Source organism: Saccopteryx bilineata, chromosome 2, assembly GCF_036850765.1.
Source record: "Saccopteryx bilineata isolate mSacBil1 chromosome 2, mSacBil1_pri_phased_curated, whole genome shotgun sequence".
In the NCBI taxonomy this organism is placed as follows: Eukaryota; Metazoa; Chordata; class Mammalia; order Chiroptera; family Emballonuridae; genus Saccopteryx; species Saccopteryx bilineata.
Window position 1 is genome coordinate 340,892,592 of NC_089491.1, and position 20,790 is coordinate 340,913,381.

Consider the following 20,790-nt stretch of genomic DNA (forward strand, 5'->3'; position numbering starts at 1 on the left):
TCTCCATACACTACAGTATGCTCTCTTGTGTATTATTATTGGGTTGGGGAATAAGTTCGTAGCGTTTTTACCGAAGACTTTTATTTAAACAAAAAACAATAATTATATCAATAAGTTAATCAATTATATATTCGCCGTTGCTGTTTATAACCTCTTCCCACCTCTCGACCAATTTGTTGTTGCCATTTTGCCAAAAATCGCCTGGTCTGGTGTCAAAGAAGTTGTTGAGCCAGTTTTTAAGGACCTCTTTGTTATCGAAGGTAACGCCCTTCATATGGTTTGACAGGGAGCGGAAAAGATGGTAATCAGTCGGTGCAAGGTCCGGAGAATACGGCGGATGCTGAAGGACCTCCCATTCGAGCTCTTGGAGTGCGGCTTTGACGACTTGTGCAACATGGGGCCTGGCGCTGTCGTGAAGGAGTATGGTTTGACCATGTCGATCAGGTCTTTTCAGTCGAATAGCCTCATTCACGCAGTGTAGCTGGGCAATGTAGAGCTCCTTGTTGACTGTGGCATTCTTTTCAAGCATTTCCCAGTTCTTCATCGAATTCAGAAGGCCTTCTGCTGCGGCACGTGTCATCGACGTCAAAGTCGCCATTTTTGAACTTTGCAAACCATTTCCGTGCTGTAGACTCGCCTATGACACCTTCTCCATACACGTCACAAATGTCCCGGGCTGCTTCGGCAGCTTTTTGACCTCGATGAAAAGCAAAGAAGAGCAGGTGTCGAAAATGTTGATTTTTGCCTCCTGGGTATTCCATTTCTAAGCCTCAAAACTAATAAAAAATTAAATAACTCAAAAATACAATTAACATAGTTTTGTAGAGCAGAAAGAGTTTTATCGAAAGAATACTTACCCTTTGCCAAACAGCAAACAAATTGTTGTAAAATAAAATATAAAAACGCTACGAACTTATTCCCCAACCCAATATTACTATTATTATTTACAGGGACATAGAGAGAGAGTCAGAGAGAGAGGTAGATAGGGACAGACAGACAGGAACGGAGAGAGATGAGAAGCATCAATCATTAGGGGTTTTTTTTTTGTTTTTTTTTATTTTTTAAAGATTTTATTTATTCATTATAGAGGGGGGGGGACAGAGAGAGAGAGAGAGAGAGAGAGAAGGGGGGAGGAGCAGGAAGCATCAACTCCTGTATGTGCCTTGACCAGGCAAGCCCAGGGTTTTGAACTGGCAACCTCAGCGTTTCCAGGTTGACGCTTTATCCACTGTGCCATCACAGGTCAGGCCAATCATTAGTTTTTCGTTGCAACACCTTAGTTGTTCATTGATTGCTTTCTCATATGTGCCTTGACCGTGGGCCTTCAGCAGACTGAGTAACCCCTTGCTGAAGCCAGTGACCTTGGGTCCAAGCTGGCGAGCTTTTTGCTCAAGCCAGATGAGCCCGCGCTCAAACTGGCAACCTCGGGGTCTCAAACCTGGGTCCTCTGCATCCCAGTCTGACTCTCTATCCACTGCGCCACCGCCTGGTCAGGCTCTTGTGTATTATTAATATTATTATTTTATTTTTTGCCAAGGGAGAGCATGAATGCAGTCCCCCATGACCACAAATCGTGTAGTTGAGTTTCCCACTATTGGGGAAATCGCGGGGTGAGCACATCAGAGTGCAATTGGATGAGCCTCTCCCTGGGAAGACCACCTTCGTCATCATAGTATCCCCCCTGCCAGGTACGTATCTTGTATATTATTATTATTTTTTAATTTAAACAATGATTCTAGAGAGATTCTAAAATCAAGAAAGAGAGTCTTGGAGACTTGATCGGGAGGGAGGGGAGAGAGGGAGGAAGGGAAGGAAGAAAGGATGCTGGGGAGGAAGAGAGAGATATAGAGAACTCTATCCGTTGTTTCACTCATTTATGCGTACATTGGTTGACTCCTGTATGTGCCAGGACCAGGGATCGAACCCACCACTTGGACATATCAGAATGATGCTTTTACCCAGTTGAGCTACCTGCCCAGCACTTGTGTGTTATTTTTATTTACTACTGACAGAAACCCAGAGAGCACTTATTTCAACCCCCCTCTTTTTTGTATTTAACCCTAAAAATGATTCTTTATATCTTCAAATTAAAAAATAAAAATAAACCAAAGAGAGCTGAGTATCAAATTAGTGAGATGTTGACACAGTAATTTAACTCAAAATCCCTAGTGGGATAAACAGAAATCCTAACCTGTTCTCAGTAAATATATTGTTAGTAATAATATTTATATCATTAGTTTGATGCTAGCCCATAGTGTAGGTTTGTTTTACTCTCCTCTAATTTGGAGATGTGTAACATTTTCCCCGGCCAGAAAACAAGGTTCTGAGATTCATAAGTAGCTCTTCCAATGTCAGATGACTAACAGGTGCAGTCAGAATTTAGCAGTACATCTCGATTAGGGATGTTTGCTAAGTGCCCCTTTGCTTTTGGGTTGTATGAGCTCCTGTGGGGATCTCAGAGTGTTGGACATGTCCCTTGCCCTAAGAAGTTTTCCCTCTAGCCCTGGCCGATTGGCTCAGTGGTAGAGCGTCGGCCTGGCGTGTGGAAGTCTGGGTTTGATTCCCGGCCAGGGCACACAGGAGAAGCACCCATTTGTTTCTCCACCCCTCCCCCTCTCCTTCCTCTCTGTCTCTCTCTTCCCCTCCCGCAGCCGAGGCTCCACTGGAGCAAAAGATGGCCCAGGCGCTGGGGATGGCTCCTTGGCCTCTGCCCCAGGCGCTAGAGTGGCTCTGGTCGCAACCGAGCGACGCCCTGGATGGGCAGAGCATTGCCCCCTGGTGGGCGTGCCGGGTGGATCCCGGTCGGGCGCATGCAGGAGTCTGTCTGACTGTCTCTCCCCGTTTCCAGCTTCAGAAAAATACAAAAAAAAAAAAAAAGAAGTTTTTCCTCTAGTTAGGAACACCAAAGACACGCATCAATACAACTCTACCGCAACACAGATAGTATTTGTTTTCTTAAAACGCTGTCACAGTGACAGATAGATCAATAATGCTCAGAAATAAATGGTAAATCCCCTTTTCCAAGAGACACCATGAACACCATCAAAAGTTATCATCTTCACAGAGTGGGAAAAGTAAAAGTTATTGGTCTCTCTGCCCATCTGGAAGCCTGAACGACATGAAGACAGACTGTTCTAGAAACTACCACTGATTTCTTCCAGACATTATCCAAACACCTTTTGGAGGAGTGTTCTTTCCTTACCTGGTAACTTTTTAAATAAAGTGGTTAGCAGAAAAATCACCTTTTGATTATAAAGAGGACCTCAGTACACATTAAAAATCAGCTCTGACTGAATTTATGTATCGAGATGGGTGTGGACAATTGCTTAGATTTACTGCAATCCAAATATGAAAACAAGACCATTCAGCAAGGACTAAATAGAGGCGATGTTTGCACAACCTTGTCAATGTCCTAAAAAAGAATTGAATTATACACTTTAAAATGGTGAATTTTATAGCGTCGACCTGGAACACTGAGGTCGCCGGTTCAAAACCCTGGGCTTGCCTGGTCAAGGCACATGTTGGAGTTGATGCTTCCTGCTCTTCCCCCTTCTCTCTCTCTCTCTCACTCTCTCTCTCTTTCCCCCTCTCTAAAATAAATGAATAAAATGGTGAATTTTATTTTATGTAAATTAGACCAATATTGTGTGTGTGTGTGTGTGTGTGTGTGTGTGTGACAGAGACAGAGAGAGGGACAGATAGGGACAGACAGACAGGAAGGGAGAGAAATGAGAAGCATCAATTCTTTGTTGCGGCACCTTAGTTATTCATTGATTGCTTTCTCATATGTGCCTTGACTAGGGGGCTACAGCAGACTGAGTGACCCCTTGCTCAAGCCAACAACCGTGGGCTCAAGCTGGTGAGCCTTGTTCAAACCAGATGAGCTTGCATTCAAGCTGGCGACCTTGGGGCCTTGAACCTGGGTCCTCTGCATCTCAGTCCAACACTCTATCCACTGTGCCACTGCCTGGTCAGGCTTTTTTTTTTTTTTTTTAAATAATAATAATGTAAATCATGGCAGCAGACTTAAAAACCAAAAGTGGGCCCTGGCTGTTTGGTTCAGTAGTAGTGTTGGCCCAGCGTGTGAAAGTCTCAGTTTTGATTCCCAGTCAGGGCACACAGGAGAAGCATCCATCTGCTTCTCCACCCCTCCCCCTCTCCTTCCTCTCTATCTCTCTTCCCCTCCCGCAGCCATGGCTCCATTGGAGCAAAGTTGGCCTGGGCACTGAGGATGGCTCCATGGCCTCTGCCTCAGGCACTGGAATTGCTCTGGCCACAAGGGAGCAACACTCAAGATGGGCAGAGCATCGCCCCCCTGTTGGGCGTGCCGGGTGGATCCCAGTCGGGTGCATGCGGGAGTCTTTCTGACTGCCTCCCTGCTTCTAACTTTGGAAAAATACAAAAACAAAAACAAAAAACCTCGCAAAAGCGACTCTCTCTATACAGTGTTAGAGAATAAAACAATTTAGTTGGGTGGGGAATTATATTTTTTAATCCTAGTAAATTCATCTTAAATTCAGTTACAACTAAATGCTTAACAGTGAGTTCAGTCTTCACTCAACACATAATCTCTTCTACCAGTCAAGTTTTATGACTTCTCATAACAACATAGACATGCTTTACAACTTTAATGTCCATAAAGGCTTTTGTTGGAGAGCAGTAATAAAATAATGTACGGTAAGTCTCCTTGCTCTTTGTATTGAGTGGCAAGAAAAGAAACCCAGGAATCTGCCACTTACTAATTAGCAGAACAAGTTTTAATTTTTTTTTTTATTGATTGATTTTAGAGACAGAGAGAGGAAGGGAGAAAGAGGAGGAAGCATTATTTTGTTGTCCCACTTAGTTGTGCGTTCACTGGTCACTTACCATATATGACCTGATGGGGGATCGAACCCACAACCTTGGTATTTCAGGACAACACTGTAACCACTAAGCTAACCAGGCAGGGTCTGAACAGAACCAGTTGTAATTTGGTGTGTGTTTTAACCTGATTAGGTAGTTCTGTGGTCATGAATACCGTATATTCTCTCTTACCAGCAAAGAGCAGTGATTTAACTCAGAAGGCCTGGCAAGAGGTCATATATCCAAGTTAAAGACATCACAGCTCTCTTAATTAGAGCCAGTCCCTTAAAGGGAGAACCACAATTGTGATTTCATATTTTTCTTTTTCTGTTTCTTTTTGTTCTTATTTGCTTTTTCTTTTATTCTTTTCTCCAGTGTCTATAGTAGATATAAACCACAAATTATAGGAAAAGAAAAAGAGATACTAATAAATTAATGGTCAAATGATAAGAACAAGCAATGTATTCTCACAAGAGAATATATGAATTATAAACAAAACTGAGAAACTGTTCATCTTCTGTAATAACTGACAAAATTATAGTAACTAATACCTTTAGGCGTCATTTTATAACTACTAAATTAACAAACATAGGAAGGAAGAAAGGACAGAGAGAGGGAGGGAGGGAGGGAGGAGGGATGCAGAAAAGAGGAGAAGGAACAGAGGAAGGAAGGAGGAGGCAGGAAGGGAGAGAGGAAGGTGTCAGTAACCATGATGAGACTGAGGTTGAACTGGTTCCATTTCTACTTCCGTTTCTGCACCTGAAAACAAGAATAATACTAGCTACCTGTGGGAGAGAGTACGTGCTGCCTTCACACTAACAAGTCTCCCCTTGTCCCTGGTTGATGGGGTGGCCACCGAGGTGCAGGTGGAGGTTGGTGGAGGTGGAGGGGGACACTTTTCTTTTTCTCTCTTTTCTCTTATTTCTTTTTTTAAAGGGACAGAGAGAGAGAGTCAGAGAGAGGTATAGATAGGGACAGACAGACAGACAGGAACAGAGAGAGATGAGAAGCATCAATCATCAGTTTTTTGTTGCGACACCTTAGTTGTTCATTGATTGCTTTCTCATATGTGCCTTGACCGTGGGCCTTCGGCAGACCAAGTAACCCCTTGCTCGAGCCAGCGACCTTGGGTCCAAGCTGGTGAGCTTTTTGCTCAAGCCAGATGAGCCTGTGCTCAAGCTGGTGACCTCGGGGTCTCGAACCTGAGTCCTCCACATCCCAGTCCGACACTCTATCCACTGCGCCACTGCCTGGTCAGGCGAGGGGGACACTTCTGAGAAAGCCCTTTCACCCCTTCTTCCCCTCGTCCTCCTGCCTGCTTCCAGATCACAGAGGCTGGTGCTTCAGCAGGCATCTGGGCGCACGGTAAAAGTGTGAAGATGGAAAGGTTGACTCTCTGGGCTAAGTTGGGCAGAGCACAAGCGAGAAAGAGCTTGGGCCCTGATGAGACGGAGCTCTCCCACAGTCTCGGTCGACTTACCTACAGTCGTCTTCTACGTGGGAAAGAAAAGGAAGCTGTCTCTCATCCAAGACACTATTATTTCTGGTCTCTGTTATTTATTCACAGCTGTGTGCCGTTCTTTTTTTTTTTTTTTTTTTTTTTTTTTTTAGGCTAGTCAAGTGAAGCAATGGGAGGGGGAACAAAGAAACCTGTAGCTGGCTGTGATTCATTGTAAACACCACTGCATGCAGATTGGCTCGTTGTGTGTAACTCTCAGATAAACATCCTGGAGTCTATAATAAGGATTAAAGGAGACGACGTTTGCATAATACGGCACAGTGCCCATTGTGACAGAAGCACTCACGGGAGTACCTATCATTTCTGATGTTTGAATAATGGTATCCAGTAAGCTTCTAAAATTTCACCATAATCACAAATCAAACACACTCAGGGTACCCTCTTAAGTATCTACGGAGTTAGCAAATTTATACTGCTCCAAAGGCACGCATTGCTAATATTCTGCAAACATCAGAACACTTTGGGCTCAAATGAAAAGCTGTGGGTGGAGCGCAGAGCGCATTCCTAGCAGCTGTGGCTGATGCAATGCTGTGAGAATACTCCAGCTCCCAGAACCCTCCCGGGCATACCCAGGAAGGGAGCTCGCCCGCTAAAAGTGACTTAGCGCCAACCACGCAGCTCCCTGACCTTTTCAGTCATTGGCTATGAAGGACATGCTGTAACACCCTATAGGCTGAACCTGTGTATATAAGTTAGCTTACTTCCTGAATAAAGCGGATCTGTGTCACTGAACCTGGTCCCTGGAGTTGGGTCTTTGCGTCTCCGTCGTCCTCACCCCTGGCAGGACTTGTCTACAAAAAGCCACTCAAATGGAAAAGAACAAAACAGAAGTTATTTCTTTTCTCAAATAGACTGATCTTATTTCAAGGGCAAATTTAATGGCATTAAGAAATCCTCACAGGTGCTGCATGCTGATCGGAAAATAAGACTCAAAAAACTGCTCCAACCAGATATATAACACTGATACTCAACCAAATTGGTCACCTCATCTTACTTATAAAAGGCACAATGAAATGAATACATTTTTCTAAAAATACCCCTCTTGTTCTAGTTTGCTTTATAAATGTAATTAGTGTGTTTTAGAGAAAGGAAAACCTTCCCTACCCCAGTTTGGAAGGGCCCCATTGATGTAGGGGTGAGGAAGGTTAGGAAAACGGGGGTGGCAGTGATGTGTGACTCACTCCAACTCTACTCAGAGAAGCAACCTGGTCCCTGTCCAGCCACCAACACAGTGCTCGTGTCAACAACTGTAACATCAATCTTTCTACACTTGATCTTAGCCAAAAGGCTGAGAAGCAATCACTTTGATATTTCTAACGCCCAGCCCTGTGGGTTCCCAATGTCGGGGGTACTGCCAAGCATGGAAGAAACAAAGGTACAAGTTAACTACAACAGAGAAGGTTCTCATTCCTGCCCTGTGAGGTTATACAGGGTCTTCAGTAACAGCATCCCTTCGGTGGGGGCACACTGGTGGTGGGTTGGCAAGATTTGGGCATTCATACCTGTGCACGGTCAAGGAGCTTACATTCCAGACCATTCAGGGGACACTCAAACACTAACTTGAAGTGAACAGGTACAGAAAGTGTTTGCTTAGTATTTTCTAGAGTTTCAGTCAAAAGTTTCATTAAAAAATGTTTTCATAAAAAAGAGGGCAAAGCCCTGGCCAGTTGGCTCAGTGGTAGAGCATCGGCCTGGCGTGCAGGAGTCCCGGGTTCGATTCCCGGCCAGGGCACACAGGAGAAGCACCCATCTGCTTCTCCACCCCTCCCCCTCTCCTCCCTTTCTGTCTCTCTCTTCCCCTCCCGCAGCCAAAGCTCCATTGGAGCAAAGTTGGCCCGGGCACTGAGGATGGCTCCGTGGCCTCTGCCTCAGGTGCTAGAATGGCTCTGGTTGCGACAGAGCAATGCCCCAGATGGGCAGAGCATCCCCCCCTGGTGGGCGTGCTGGGTGGATCCCGGTTGGGCGCATGCGGGAGTCTGTCTGACTGCCTCCCCGTTTCCAACTTCAGAAAAATTTTAAAAAAAATAGATAAACTTAAAAAAGAGGGCAAAATGTTTCTCAGAGCTGGAGACGAGAAATGTTACTGAGAGATGGAGTTTATAACCTCAATTTTGAAATGAAACGTTGGAAAAGCTGACTTGGCATCTTCCATTCTTTGGCTTCCTAAATCATTCCAAATCCCTTCCAACCTAGGAAGAGGATAGATGGATGGAAGGAAAGAAGGAAGGAAGGAAGGAAGGAAGGAAGGAAGGAAGGAAGGAAGGAAGGAAGGATCAGTCCAATTAATGAAAATAGGGAATAACATGGAGAAGAATGCTTTGCAGCCCTATCAATTCCTTAAAATCCACAATGGGAAAGTAACCCATGACCCACCTTCAAAAAAATCTAATAAAGAACTGATACATTGGGGGACTTACGCTGAAATTCAAAGGCTCTGATAGAGCTCAAGCTTCATTAAAACTAATTCTAGCCTGGCCTCTGGTGGTACAGTGGATAGAGCATCAACCTGGAATGCTGAGGTCACCCGTTCGAAACCCTGAGCTTGCCCAGTCTAGGCACATATGACAAGCAATAAGCAAGCAGTGAACAACCAAAGTGAAGCAGCTATGAGTTGATGCTCCACACTCCCCTCTGCCCCTCTCCTCTCTGTATAAAAGTAATAAATAAAATCTTAAAAGCGTTTGTTAAAAAAAAGAAGAGAGAATGTTTCATACTGTATTTGACCTCAGCCAAGCACTAATAATCTAACTCACGCACCACCCAGAGAAGGAGAAATAAAGACAGATCCATATTGCCCATTGGGTTTCTTACCTCTGTATATTTCTTTGAAATATTTCCAGTTTAGGGCTCTTTTGCTTCCCCTTTACAACTGCCAAATCTCTCAGAGAAGTTGGACCACTGGTGACTTCTAGACTTACCTTCCCAAGAAACTCGGTCCCTAGGTCTTCTCTCCTTTCGGCTCAGTTCTGTGGGTGGGATTATTTAAGGAACAATCTTGCATCCTGGACAAGTGACTGACAGCAAGGTCCCACCCCCTCCTCAGTCAGCCCTTCACCTGATCCTTTTATGAAGAGGAAATTACATCTCTATGGGAACAGGGACTGCCACACCTTGGAGGATACTGATATGTTGTTCTCAGGGAGGCTGGGGAGACTTCTGAAAGAGCAGGGGTCTAGGCAAGGCACAGAGGGAAGTTCTGCCTTTTCAAACCTTTTTCTTGCAGCCATCACTGCTTAGAATTAAAGAGCAAAAGGCCTGTGACCCATCTAAGCAGAGCACATTTTTAGACGGATGTTGAGAAGGGCAGCGACGAGTTGAGAACCTTGAAACTGTCCAATGACCTTGGCAGCAGGGGGCCAACGGCATTGACTGAGTGCCTTGTCTGTGCCCAGCGCTTTGCAAGCCCCTCCACACCTCAGAGGTGGAGACCACTATCCCCATTTTGGCAACAAGGGGAATAGCTCTGTTTCCTGCCGGAGGATGCACACAATAAAGTATCAGCGTTGGAACTCAAGGATATATACAGCTTCTGACTGCAACTGTCATTCTTGTCATGGGATCAGCCTGTTTTAGTCATTAAATGAATATTTGCTGGGCATCTAATTGTGCCTTAAGTTGTGCTGGGCAGGTGATGACACTGACGTCGAAGGTGGCAGGGAAGCCCCCTTGGGTATGACCAATGACAATTTCATAAGCACCAGTCAACCCAATCCACAGAGGGACAAGAGGGTTTGAAAAAAAGAGACCTATTCAAGGGTCTCAAATTCTGTCAGGTCTTCTGGAGGTTTATTTAGATCTAGATACTATGTGGAAGCCTTTGTAAATTGTACAGCACTGTGTGTGTGTGTGTGTGTGTGTGTGTATGCCAATATGAATTAGACTTCATTATCAGGATAGTTATCATAGAGATTATAATAAATCTGGTTAAAGGTCATTCAGACTAAACAGTTGATGGAACAATCTTTTTTTTTTTTTTTCTGAAGCTGGAAATGGGGAGAGACAGTCAGACAGACTCCTGCATGCGCCCGACCGGGATCCACCCAGCACGCCCACCAGGGGGCGATGCTCTGCCCCTCCAGGGCATCGCTCTGCCAAGACCAGAGCCACTCTAGTGCCTGGGGCAGAGGCCAAGGAGCCATCCCCAGCGCCCGGGCCATCTTTGCTCCAATGGAGCCTTGGCTGCGGGAGGGGAAGAGAGAGACAGAGAGGAAGGAGAGGGGGAGGGGTGGAGAAGCAAATGGGCGCTTCTCCTATGTGCCCTGGCCGGGAATCGAACCTGGGACTTCTGCACACCAGGCCAACGCTCTACCACTGAGCCAACCGGCCAGGACCGGAACAATCTTTTTAAAATTAAATTTATTGTGGTGACACTGGTTAATAACATGTTTTAGGTGTACAATCCCATAATACATCATCTGTATATTGCACTGTATGCTCACACTGCCTGAATGTCTAGTTTCTTTCCATCAACATATATTTGATCCTCTTTATCCTCTTTACCCTCTTCATCCTCCCCCACCTACACCCCTCTTCCCCTCTGGTAACCACCATACGGTTGTATGTATCCATGAGTTTGTTTGTTTACTTGTTCCTTCCTGTTTTATTTTGCACATGAGTGGAATCAATGGTTCTTGTCCTTTTCCAACTGACTTATTTCACCTAGCATAATACTCTCAAGGTCCATCCATGTTGTCACAGTGGTAGTATTTTATCATTTTTTATGGATGAGTATTATTTCATTGTATATATTTACCACATCTTCTTTATCCAATCATCCTTTGAAGGACACTTCAGTTGTTTCCATGTCTTGGCCACCATAAATAATGCTGCAATAAACACAGAGTGCATATATCTTTGCAAATAAATGTTTTCAAATTTTGGGGGTAGATACGCCGATGAGAGGTTTGCTGGGTCATATGGTAGCTCTATTCTTAACTTTCTGAGGACTCTCCATAGTGTTTTCCATAGAGGCTGTACCAATTTACATTCCCACCAGAAGTGTATGAGGGTTCACTTCTCTCCACATCCTGCCAATACATTTCTTGTCTTATTGATAAAAGCCATTCTAACAAGTGTGAGCTGGTATCTCAATGTGGTCTTGATTTGCATTTCCCTTATAACTAGAGAAGTTGAGCATTTTTTCTTATCTATCCGCCATCTGTATGTCTTCTTGAGGAAAGTGGCTGATCAGGTCCTCTGCCCATTTTTTTTTTTTTCCTGAAGCTGGAAACGGGGAGAGACAGTCAGACAGACTCCCACATGCGCCCGACCAGGATCCACCCAGCATGCCCACCAGGGGGCAATGCTCTGCCCCTCCGGGGCGTCGCTCTGCCGCAACCAGAGCCACTCTAGTGCCTGGGGCAGAGGCCAAGAAGCCATCCCCAGCGCCCGGGCCATCTTTGCTCCAATGGAGCCTTGGTTGCGGGAGGGGAAGAGAGAGACAGAGAGGAAGGAGGGGGGGGAGTGGAGAAGCAAACGGGCGCTTCTCCTGTGTGCCCTGGCCGGGAATCGAACCCAGGTCCCCCGCACGCCAGGCCGATGCTCTACCGCTGAGCCAACCGGCCAGGGCCCTCTGCCCATTTTTTAATTGAATTGTTTGTTTTTATTATTGAGTTGTATGATTTTCTTTATATATTTTGGATATTAGCCCCTTATCAAAGATATCATGTACAAACATCTTCTCCTACTTGGTTGTCTTTTAGTTTTGTTGATGGTTTCTTTTGCTGTGCAGAAGCTTTTTAGGTTGATATAGTCCCATTCATTTATTTTTGCTTTTACCTCCCTGGCCTTTGGAGTCAAGATCACAAAAACCCTTCAGAGACCAAGGTCCATAATTTTAATAACTATGCTTTCTTCGATGTACTTCATGGTTTCAGTTTTTATTTTCAAGTCCTTGATTCATTTTGAGTTGATGTTTGTGCATGGTGTCAGAGAGCAGTCTAGTTTCATTCTTTTACATGTGAGTTTCCAATTTTCCCAGCACCACTAAAGAGGCTTTCCTTTCTCCATTGTATGTGTTGGACTCCCTTTCACTTCTGTTGTATTACTGTGTGTGTCTATTTGAAACATCCTCCCTTTACACCTGGCTCTTAGCAGTTTGCCAATCCAGGTGCCCTAAGAAATGACATTGGTGCCCAGAGGGTATCAGGACAGACGGTCTGCCAGTCTGCCGCCATTTTCCAGAACTTGTCCACACCCACAAATCACTTTCTCCAGTTACTCCAGCATCATGTGCGTTCAGAGGAAACGAAGTTGCTGATGAAGTCATGTTGTCACACTTCATTCCTCGGGAATTATCAAAGCAGAGTGCCACCCTGGGGCCAGCGTCTCTACTAAACATGAAACATGATCTATTCTTCCTCCCACAGAGAAAAAAATCTATGAGAAAGTTCTTGATCTTGTAAAGCTTAGCCCCAGACAAGGAAAAGATGGTGTTTGAGGAAGCAGGAAATGAAAGAATCAAATAATAAACAATCCTTCTTTGGGAGGTGTTTGCATAACTCCAGCATTCCACTTTGCCCTGAAATGATCAACACTAAATTTTATAGAATTATTTTGAATAAAGACATCTTGAAGAAAAACTGAATGGCCCCAGAAATTTATTTTCTTAAATAAAATACTTAACATATGCAAGAAAACATCAGTCTAGCAATGCCTTCCCAATTTCTCAATCATTTTAGTATTTGACAGCAAAGACCCCATCTGAAGTTTAGACGACTTGCCAACGTAGCTCCTCTGTGACGTGGTGAAGTCGTGTGAAATACCAAGGCTTGCAACCAGATAATACATGGCTTCCTGCTTCCGGTGAGCCGAGAACAATCATTCCACTGACTGCCTTGCATGGCTGAGGTTAAAGACAAGACTGATACACAAGGTGGTGTCAGCCCCGGGACTCGCAGCTACTCCTCAGCTATACCATCCAGGATGTTTTTAAAGGAGAATGGAGAAAACTTGTACCCAGCCCCGATGTAGAACTTGTTCTGGAACTCCACCCTGTCATTGGAGGGCAGAAGAAAAAAGTGTTAAACACTTAGCTAGAGGCTGGCAGCTGAGGGAAGAAGCATTTGTCAAACAAGTTCAAGGTCAGGAAGGCGTGCTGGGAGGAACCCAAGCTGATTCTCTGAGGCTTTTTATAACCCTTCTCTACCTGCAGCTCACATCGCCCCCACCACCACCACCACCACCACTCCACTCCTCCAGGCCTCTGCTGGGGGCCTCACAGACCAGGGTAACACTCTGCCCCAGTGCCCACAAGCAAAGAATCCCTCACTATGTTCCATTGTCCTGTGAACTAGTGAGGACAGCGTTTCACCAGGTTTGATGTGCTTTCTTTGTTTTCATCCTGATCCTAAATTGCAGGGCTGACACTATGGCAGAACAACCCCAAATCTTGGCTTATATTTTCATAATTCACAGAAAAGATACCATGAATGATCATGTATGTATATGACGTTGTAGAATGCACTTCCTAAGGATATGTGCAGAAATGATGTTATAACCTGAAGGACAGGGGACACTGATTCTAACTCAATATGATGTTCTGGACACATTTGTGAATGTCAGGGGTCTCGTGCGAGCGCCATCTCCCTTGCAGGCACCCTCATTCGATTTCCATTTTCTGGAGTTTGGAAGCCTGTACTATCAGTATAACTCCTTGCACTCAACAACAAGGGCCAAAGGTCCCATATTCACTTAGGCCTTCTGTGAGCTTATTTCAAATCTGTCATCTTACCAATATTTGCAGGTGTCCCTTATTTTAAAGCCAGTTATAATATAACAAATGGAAATTTAAAAGAAAAGGAGTAAATGGGAACTAACATTTATCACAGGGTAGCCATGATATAGGTATACAACCATGATATCGTGGACAATTACAATGACAGGTGCCTAAGCTCAGGTTCTAGAAGGGCATCTTAGTGGCTAATGTCACACAATGGGTCAGGATTTGAACCCAGCTAGCTGGCCCAACAGCCTTGCCTCCCACCCAGAGCACACAGAGGTTCGGCAGCCCCGCCATCCTCACCAGTGCAGTCTCAGGGCATGCAGGAAAGCAGAGAGCCCCTCCATGATCAGAAGGATGGTGACTGTCAGCACAGCAAACACAGCAAAAATGATGAAGACCCCAATGAGTCCGCCCCAGCCTCGCAGGCGAAGGCCGACGTTCATCACCATGGTCCAGAGCACTTCAGACAGTTCTGCAAGACGCAAGAGCAACGTCGTGGGCTTTTCCTGGCAAAGGCAGATTATTCCCAAGAGAGAGAAGAGCTGTTCCTACAAGTGCACGCTTCCGAGTGTGACCCGGACGGGTGGCGCACTCACCTGCATGAGCCAGGCTGAGGGCCCAGAGCCGGAGGTAAGAGGCTGTGTTTGAAATGCAGCCGAGGCAGTACTCAATCGTGTGGATGGCTTGATGCACGAATACATCTCCGAAGTCGAACTGAAAGAAGAAACTTTTAAGTTTCTCTTTCATTAAGTACTTTCTCTACCAAAGGAATTCAAATGATGTACAGATGAATAAGACTTGGGCTTCGTTGTTCCATTGAACTTGGGGACAAGAAATATTAATATACTTGTAGAAAGAAAATTAGCAGCACAAAGTAGAATCCACAGTGGGGGGGGCCAGATGTGAGGCTCTGTGTCCTTAGGGATGTGCTCTTTGCCAACCCAGGGAGCTCACCTGAGCTTCAGTGGCCCATGTTTTATTGGGGTCTCATTATGCAGGCAGGATGGATCTAGTGCCACCCAGGTGATTGTACTCAACCCCCACCTCCCTCCCCTTCTTGGAGGCCAGGCTGATAACATGTAGCCCCCAGTCTCAATTCTCTAACCACATAGTTGGTCTTTCTGGTGTGGCCAGCCTCCACACAAATGACCAGGTATAGTCACAAGGGCTCACAAAAAATAACCAAGACGTTTCTTTCACCTGAGAGATTACAGAGATTTAGAGGTTGACTTCCAGGAGTCAGGACAAAGCTGGACTTCTCTTTGGATAGCGTTCATCCTTTACTACACACGCTTCCTTGACTTTCTCTACTCACTCGGGAGAGGTGGGAGAGGACCCTGAGGGGGAGGCAGAGCCCAGCCCAGACCCACCCGGGATGGTAGCTCCTCCTCCTGAACAGGCCGGGACTTGGTCGGTCTGCAGATGTGTGGGTTGGATTCTAAAACATTCCAGCCCGTCGAACAAACAGCGTATCAATAACCACTCATGTCGATCCCTCTCCATACCTGGAATCTTGCAGGTACAGTTGTCCATAATGCACTGTTTTCTTTTATTAAATCTAACTGACCATCCATTAATTCAACTAAATTTTTTTTTAGTAATTAATATCACAAAGCTACTCTCAGCATCCCTGGGCCTCACAGGAACCTGGTCCCCATCCAGAATCGGAACAGAGCTGCAGGGAAAACCCCCTCGAGTGCAGGACAGTGGGTGACCTCAGCTGCAGTGTGACACTGCCAGCTGCCTTCAGTCTGGGAAAGGGTGGCACATTCCTGAGGGGGGTGGCTGCCCTCGGACAGAAAGGGGCAGGGAGGGAGGAGGAAGCCAAACACAGCCCCTGAATTCGCAGGAGAGGCGGATAATATTACACAGATAATCAGCAAAGTCAGGACAGAGCAGGGTTGGGGCCAGAGGAGGACGGACACTGTCCAGAAGGGGGCGGGGAATAAATGGTCCACTTTTGCTTCAATGTCTCGGGCTACATTTGGGCTCTGCTCTCATGGTCTGAGGGGCCCTGATGGGAAGGCTCATAATAAATGTCACTGACCACCAGGGGCCCAGTGCTGAGCCAAGGACACATTGATGGCCTCCTGTGTCACTAGATCTCCACCTCCTGCTCACAGATAGAGTGGCGCCTGGGATAAAACACTGCAACACTCCTGCCTGACCAGGTGGTGGCGCAGTGGATAGAGCGTCGGACTGGGATGCGGAAGGACCCAGGTTCGAGACCCCGAGGTCGCCAGCTTGAGCGCGGGCTCATCTGGCTTGAGCAAAGAGCTCACCAGCCTAGACCCAAGGTCACTGGCTCCAGCAAGGGGTTACTCAGTCTGCTGAAGGCCCGCGGTCAAGGCACATGTGAGAAAGCAATCAATGAACAACTAAGAAGTCGCAACGCGCAACGAGAAACTGATGATTGATGCTTCTCATCTCTCTCCGTTCCTGTCTGTCTGTCCCTGTCTATCTCTGCCTCTGTAAAAAAAAAAAAAAAAAAAAAAAAAAAAAAAAAAACAAAACACTGCAACACTCCTACATCGCTTGGTAAGTGGTTACTGTTTGGATCCTGTAGGCATCCCCCTCCCATTGGACCTCCCCAACTTCCCCTGACTCAGCAATTACAGGGCTGCCACCAGCAGGGTCCCTGACCCAACCAGCTCCTGACTCAGCAATTACAGGGCTGCCACCAGCAGCTCCGCTGCCTAAGTTCATTGTGATGGGCTGGTACCCACACCCAGTGGCTCTTAAATATTTGACTACTGAGCTCTGGCCAGATAGCTCGGTTGGTTAAAGCATTGTCCCAAAGCACAGAGGTTGCCAGTTCGATCCCCGGTCAGGACACATACAGGAGCAGATCAGTGTTCCCGTTTCTCTCTCTAAAGTCAATAAATAATAAAATTGACTACTGCGCCTGAGCAAATCTACTTCTAGAATCTGGACAAACTGGGAAGCCTTTGTAGGGTGTTGAGTCCCAGATACCTCTTCCTCCTGGTCCTCCTGGGCCTCGTGGGCAGCTGCTCTCCTGGGTGGGTTTGCACTGCCACCTTCGATGTCATCAGTGGCGTGTTCTTGGATCATGGAGAGCTGCAGCTGTCAGCAAGCAAGAAAGGGGAGTGTTAAATTTATCCTTAGAATTAGAATCACACCAATGCTGTGCAAAATAAAGGCTTGCAGTAAACATTAGCTACATACCAGATACTTTCTAAACTCTCTCTGCATGACCTCATTTAGCCTTCATAACAATCTTTTTACATATGCACAATTATCACCACATTTTACGGAGAGGTGAGCTACAGCCCTGAAGGGTTAAGAAACGTGCCCAAGATCACATAGCTCATTAGTGGCAGAGTCAAGATTCAGACCCTGGCCGTTGGATTCCAGACCATGTGCTTTCCTCCATGGTGCCACATAAATCACAGTGTTTACAGCAAACCAATGCATATGCAAGAGTGCCTTCCTATACTAAATATATACATATACACATACATACACAGTCATAAAACCATCAGTTGTACCTTTGACACACTTAGCCTTATGACCTAAACATCCAGATTTTCCTGGGCAAAATTAGGAGATGAATGACTGCTATCATTTGAATGTTTGTGTCCCCCTTCAAAATTTGTTATGTTGAAATCCTAACCCCCAAAGATGATAGTATTAGAAGGTGGGGCCTTTGGGAGGTGATTAGGTAATCAGGGTGGAGTCCTCAGGAATAGGATTAGTGCCCTTAAGCAAGAGACCTCGCAGAACTCCCCCATCCCTTCCACTAGGTGAGCACACAATGACAAGGTGCTATGAGCCAGAAGGTGAGCATGCTGGTGCCTTGACCTTGGACTTGCCAGTCTCTGGGACTGTCAGCAACACATTTCTGTTGCTTGTAAGCTACCCAGTCTGTAGTACTTTGTTATAGAAACCTGAACAGACTGAAACAATGACTTTTCCAACATAGATACACTTGTCTAAATAAAAACATTCCTTTATAAAAACAGCGAAGAGGCCCTGGCCGGTTGGCTCAGTGGTAGAGCGTCGGCCTGGCGTGCAAGGGGTCCCGGGTTCGATTCCGGCCAGGGCACACAGGAGAAGCGCCCATCTGCTTCTCCACCCCTCCCCTTCTCCTTCCTCTCTGTCTCTCTCTTCCCCTCCCACAGCGAGGCTCCATTGGAGCAAAGATGGCCGGGCACTGGGGATGGCTCCTTGGCCTCTGCCCCAGGCGCTAGAGTGGCTCTGGACGCAACAGAGCGACATCCCGGAGGGGCAGAGCATCGCCCCCTGGTGGGCAGAGCGTCGCCCCCTGGTGGGCGTGCCAGGTGGATCCCGGTCGGGCGCATGCAGGAGTCTGTCTGACTGTCTCTCCCCATTTCCAACTTCGGAAAAATAAAAAAATAATAAAATAAAAAAAATAAAAACAGCGAAGAAAATAATCCAAAGAGAAAAAATATCTGGGTGCATTTCTCATTCACTTTGGCCTGATTTTATCTTTGGGTTTCAAGAGAGTATTCCTTTCAAGTCACTGTGAAACTGAGTATCCCATGTCGAAAGTTGTCCCTAGAACGATTTCATGGGTGGCACCTCATATTTGCAGGCCCCTGGGAAAAGGTCAAAACGGAAGTCCACATGCGACATGTTTAAATAATTAAAAGTTATGCGATTAACCAACAAACTCCTAAATAAAATATGTGCTAGCCTCCTTAGCTTGATAAATAAATCTTTGTAAGAACTTGAAAGGCCAGGTTCAAATTCAGTGTCTCAGGAGAGCTGGCCCTGCGCAATGACATGCCACCCTTCCCTTTCCATCTCTGGTTCCATCCACAGCTGCAGGCCTCGTGTGCACATGCACGGATACTCCCCCCAGTGTCCACGTTCGCCCACGCACCTCACGAGTTGACCGCCCCTTGGCCACACCAGGATCTAGCAGTACCAGTGGAGAGGCTGGCCCTTTGCAGGGCTGGGAAGTGGGCGTGAGTCCATCTGGACAGGAATCCCAGGGTGCCAGGTACTATGAGGAGGCTCTGGGTAAGCCTTTCCCCTTGGCCACATGGTTCCCTGCCCCAGAGTGAGGGATGCGACCCAAGTTAACATTACTTGGTCTTCCTTTTTTTTTTTTTGTGGAAGAGCCAGAGAGAGTCAGAGAGAGGGATAGATAGGGACAGACAGACAGGAAAGGAGAGAGATGAGAAACATCAAATTCTTTGTTGTAGCTCCTTAGTTGTTCATTGATTGCTTTCTCATGTGTGCCTTGACCGGGAGGCTACAGCAGATGGAGTGACCCCTTGCTCGAGCCAGCAACCTTGGGCTCAAGCTGGTGAGCCTTGCTCAAACCAGATGAGCCCGCACTCAAGCTGGCGACCTTGGGGTCTCGAACCTGGGTCCTCCACATCCTAGTCTGATGCTCTATTCACTGCGCCACCGCCTGGTCAGGCTACTTGGTCTTCTTAACATCTTATTTTCACTCCCCATCATCTTAAGGGAGAAAATGACAGAGAAGAGATAGAAGATATTTTCTCAACTTCCATCCCTAATTAGCCTTTTCCAGTCCTGTGCTGGATCTGGTTAAAATAAACATGAATAATGTGGATGTGAGGGCGATCTGGCTGCGACATCTGTCACCCCATTGATCGCCAGGGTTGATTTGGCTGATCTGGCTGGCTAGGCGGGTGTCCCCTTCCTCCCTCACCGCTCCATGTGCGTCCCTCCCGAAGCTGCGCGCTCGGTCGAAGAGGACGACCTTCCCCGCTAGAGGAGAGGACCGTTCTTCGGTCAAGGGTATACGAGTAGCTGCGCTCCCCTGCTAGAACCTCCAAACAAGTCTCAAACATGAATAATGTGGTAGAAGCATGATGCTGGACTTCATCAGCCTTAGTGACTCTGCTCCCCAGTCAAATATACTTTGCAGTTCCCTCAGTTAAGTGTCTCATGATATCTGAGCTGGGTGCTCTCTGAAATAAAATAATCAGCTTTAAATTAGTTACTTGCCACTTTCTAAAAACACATGTGCCCAAGGACAGGCACAAGGATATTTATAGAAGGACTATTTGTGATTGTCCAAATCGAAAGCAAGCCAGAGAACTATCCATATATGAATGATAATTGAACTGTGGTGTGTGTGTGTAGGGGGGGGGTTGTTTTGTTTTGTTTGTTTGTTTGTATTTTCCCGAAGTTGGAAACGGGGAGGCAGTCAGACAGACTCCCACATGCACCCGACCGGGATCCCCCCGGCATGCCCACCAGGGGGCGATGTTCTGCCCATCTTGGGGCATAGCTCTGCCGCAACCAGAGCCATTCTAGTGCCTGAGGCAGAGGCCACAGAGCCATCCCCAGCGCCTGGGCAAACTTTGCTCCAATGGAGCCTTGGTTGCAGAAGGAGAAGAGAGAGGCAGAGAGGAAGGAGAGGGGGAGGGGTGGAGAAGCAGATGGGCACTTCTCCTGTGTGCCCTGGCCGGGAATCGAACCCGGGACCCTGCACGCCAGGCCGACGCTCTACCACTGAGCCAACCGGCCAGGGCCTGTATGTTTGTTTGTTTTTTACAGAGACAGAGAGAGAATCAGAGAGAGGGATACATAGAGATAGACAGGAAGGGAGAGAGATGAGAAGCATCAATTTTTTATTGTGGCACTTTAGTTGTTCATTGATTGCTTTCTCATATGTGCCTTGACCAAGGAGCTACAACAGACCAAGTAACCCCTTGTTCAAGTCAGTGACCTTGGGTCCAAG

The 20,790-nt window shown here is 46.4% G+C and overlaps 2 protein-coding genes and 1 non-coding gene across 18 annotated transcripts in view; all 3 read right to left on the minus strand.

Moving 5' to 3' along the window:
• The window catches only part of SVOPL (SVOP like), a 74,247-nt gene extending 64,978 nt beyond the window's left edge, over window positions 1-9,269 (minus strand). The window contains exon 1 of one of the 4 annotated variants that reach the window (XM_066262391.1): window positions 9,173-9,269. Coding sequence is in view for 1 of the 4 variants with exons in the window: in XM_066262388.1 (XP_066118485.1) it covers window positions 162-598 (437 nt within the window). In the remaining 3 variants the exon portion in view is untranslated. Of the gene's footprint in view, window positions 1-161; window positions 884-6,322; window positions 6,418-9,172 lie in introns of those variants that run through there. The other 3 variants (XM_066262390.1, XM_066262388.1, XM_066262389.1) reach the window with 3 other exon arrangements.
• Window positions 1,534-1,696, minus strand: LOC136327664 (U1 spliceosomal RNA). The gene has a single exon (XR_010729839.1). It is a non-coding gene; the product is annotated as a U1 spliceosomal RNA (small nuclear RNA).
• A 3,674-nt stretch (window positions 9,270-12,943) lies between the features above and the next one.
• The window catches only part of ATP6V0A4 (ATPase H+ transporting V0 subunit a4), an 82,996-nt gene continuing 75,149 nt past the window's right edge, over window positions 12,944-20,790 (minus strand). For all 13 annotated transcript variants that reach the window (XM_066262404.1, XM_066262400.1, XM_066262401.1 and 10 more), the window contains 4 exons: window positions 17,058-17,168; window positions 14,681-14,798; window positions 14,385-14,556; window positions 12,944-13,354 (listed from right to left, as the gene is read on the minus strand). In XM_066262404.1, coding sequence (XP_066118501.1) covers window positions 13,261-13,354; window positions 14,385-14,556; window positions 14,681-14,798; window positions 17,058-17,168 — 495 coding nt within the window. In that variant the 3' untranslated portion in view covers window positions 12,944-13,260. The remainder of the gene's footprint in view (window positions 13,355-14,384; window positions 14,557-14,680; window positions 14,799-17,057; window positions 17,169-20,790) is intronic.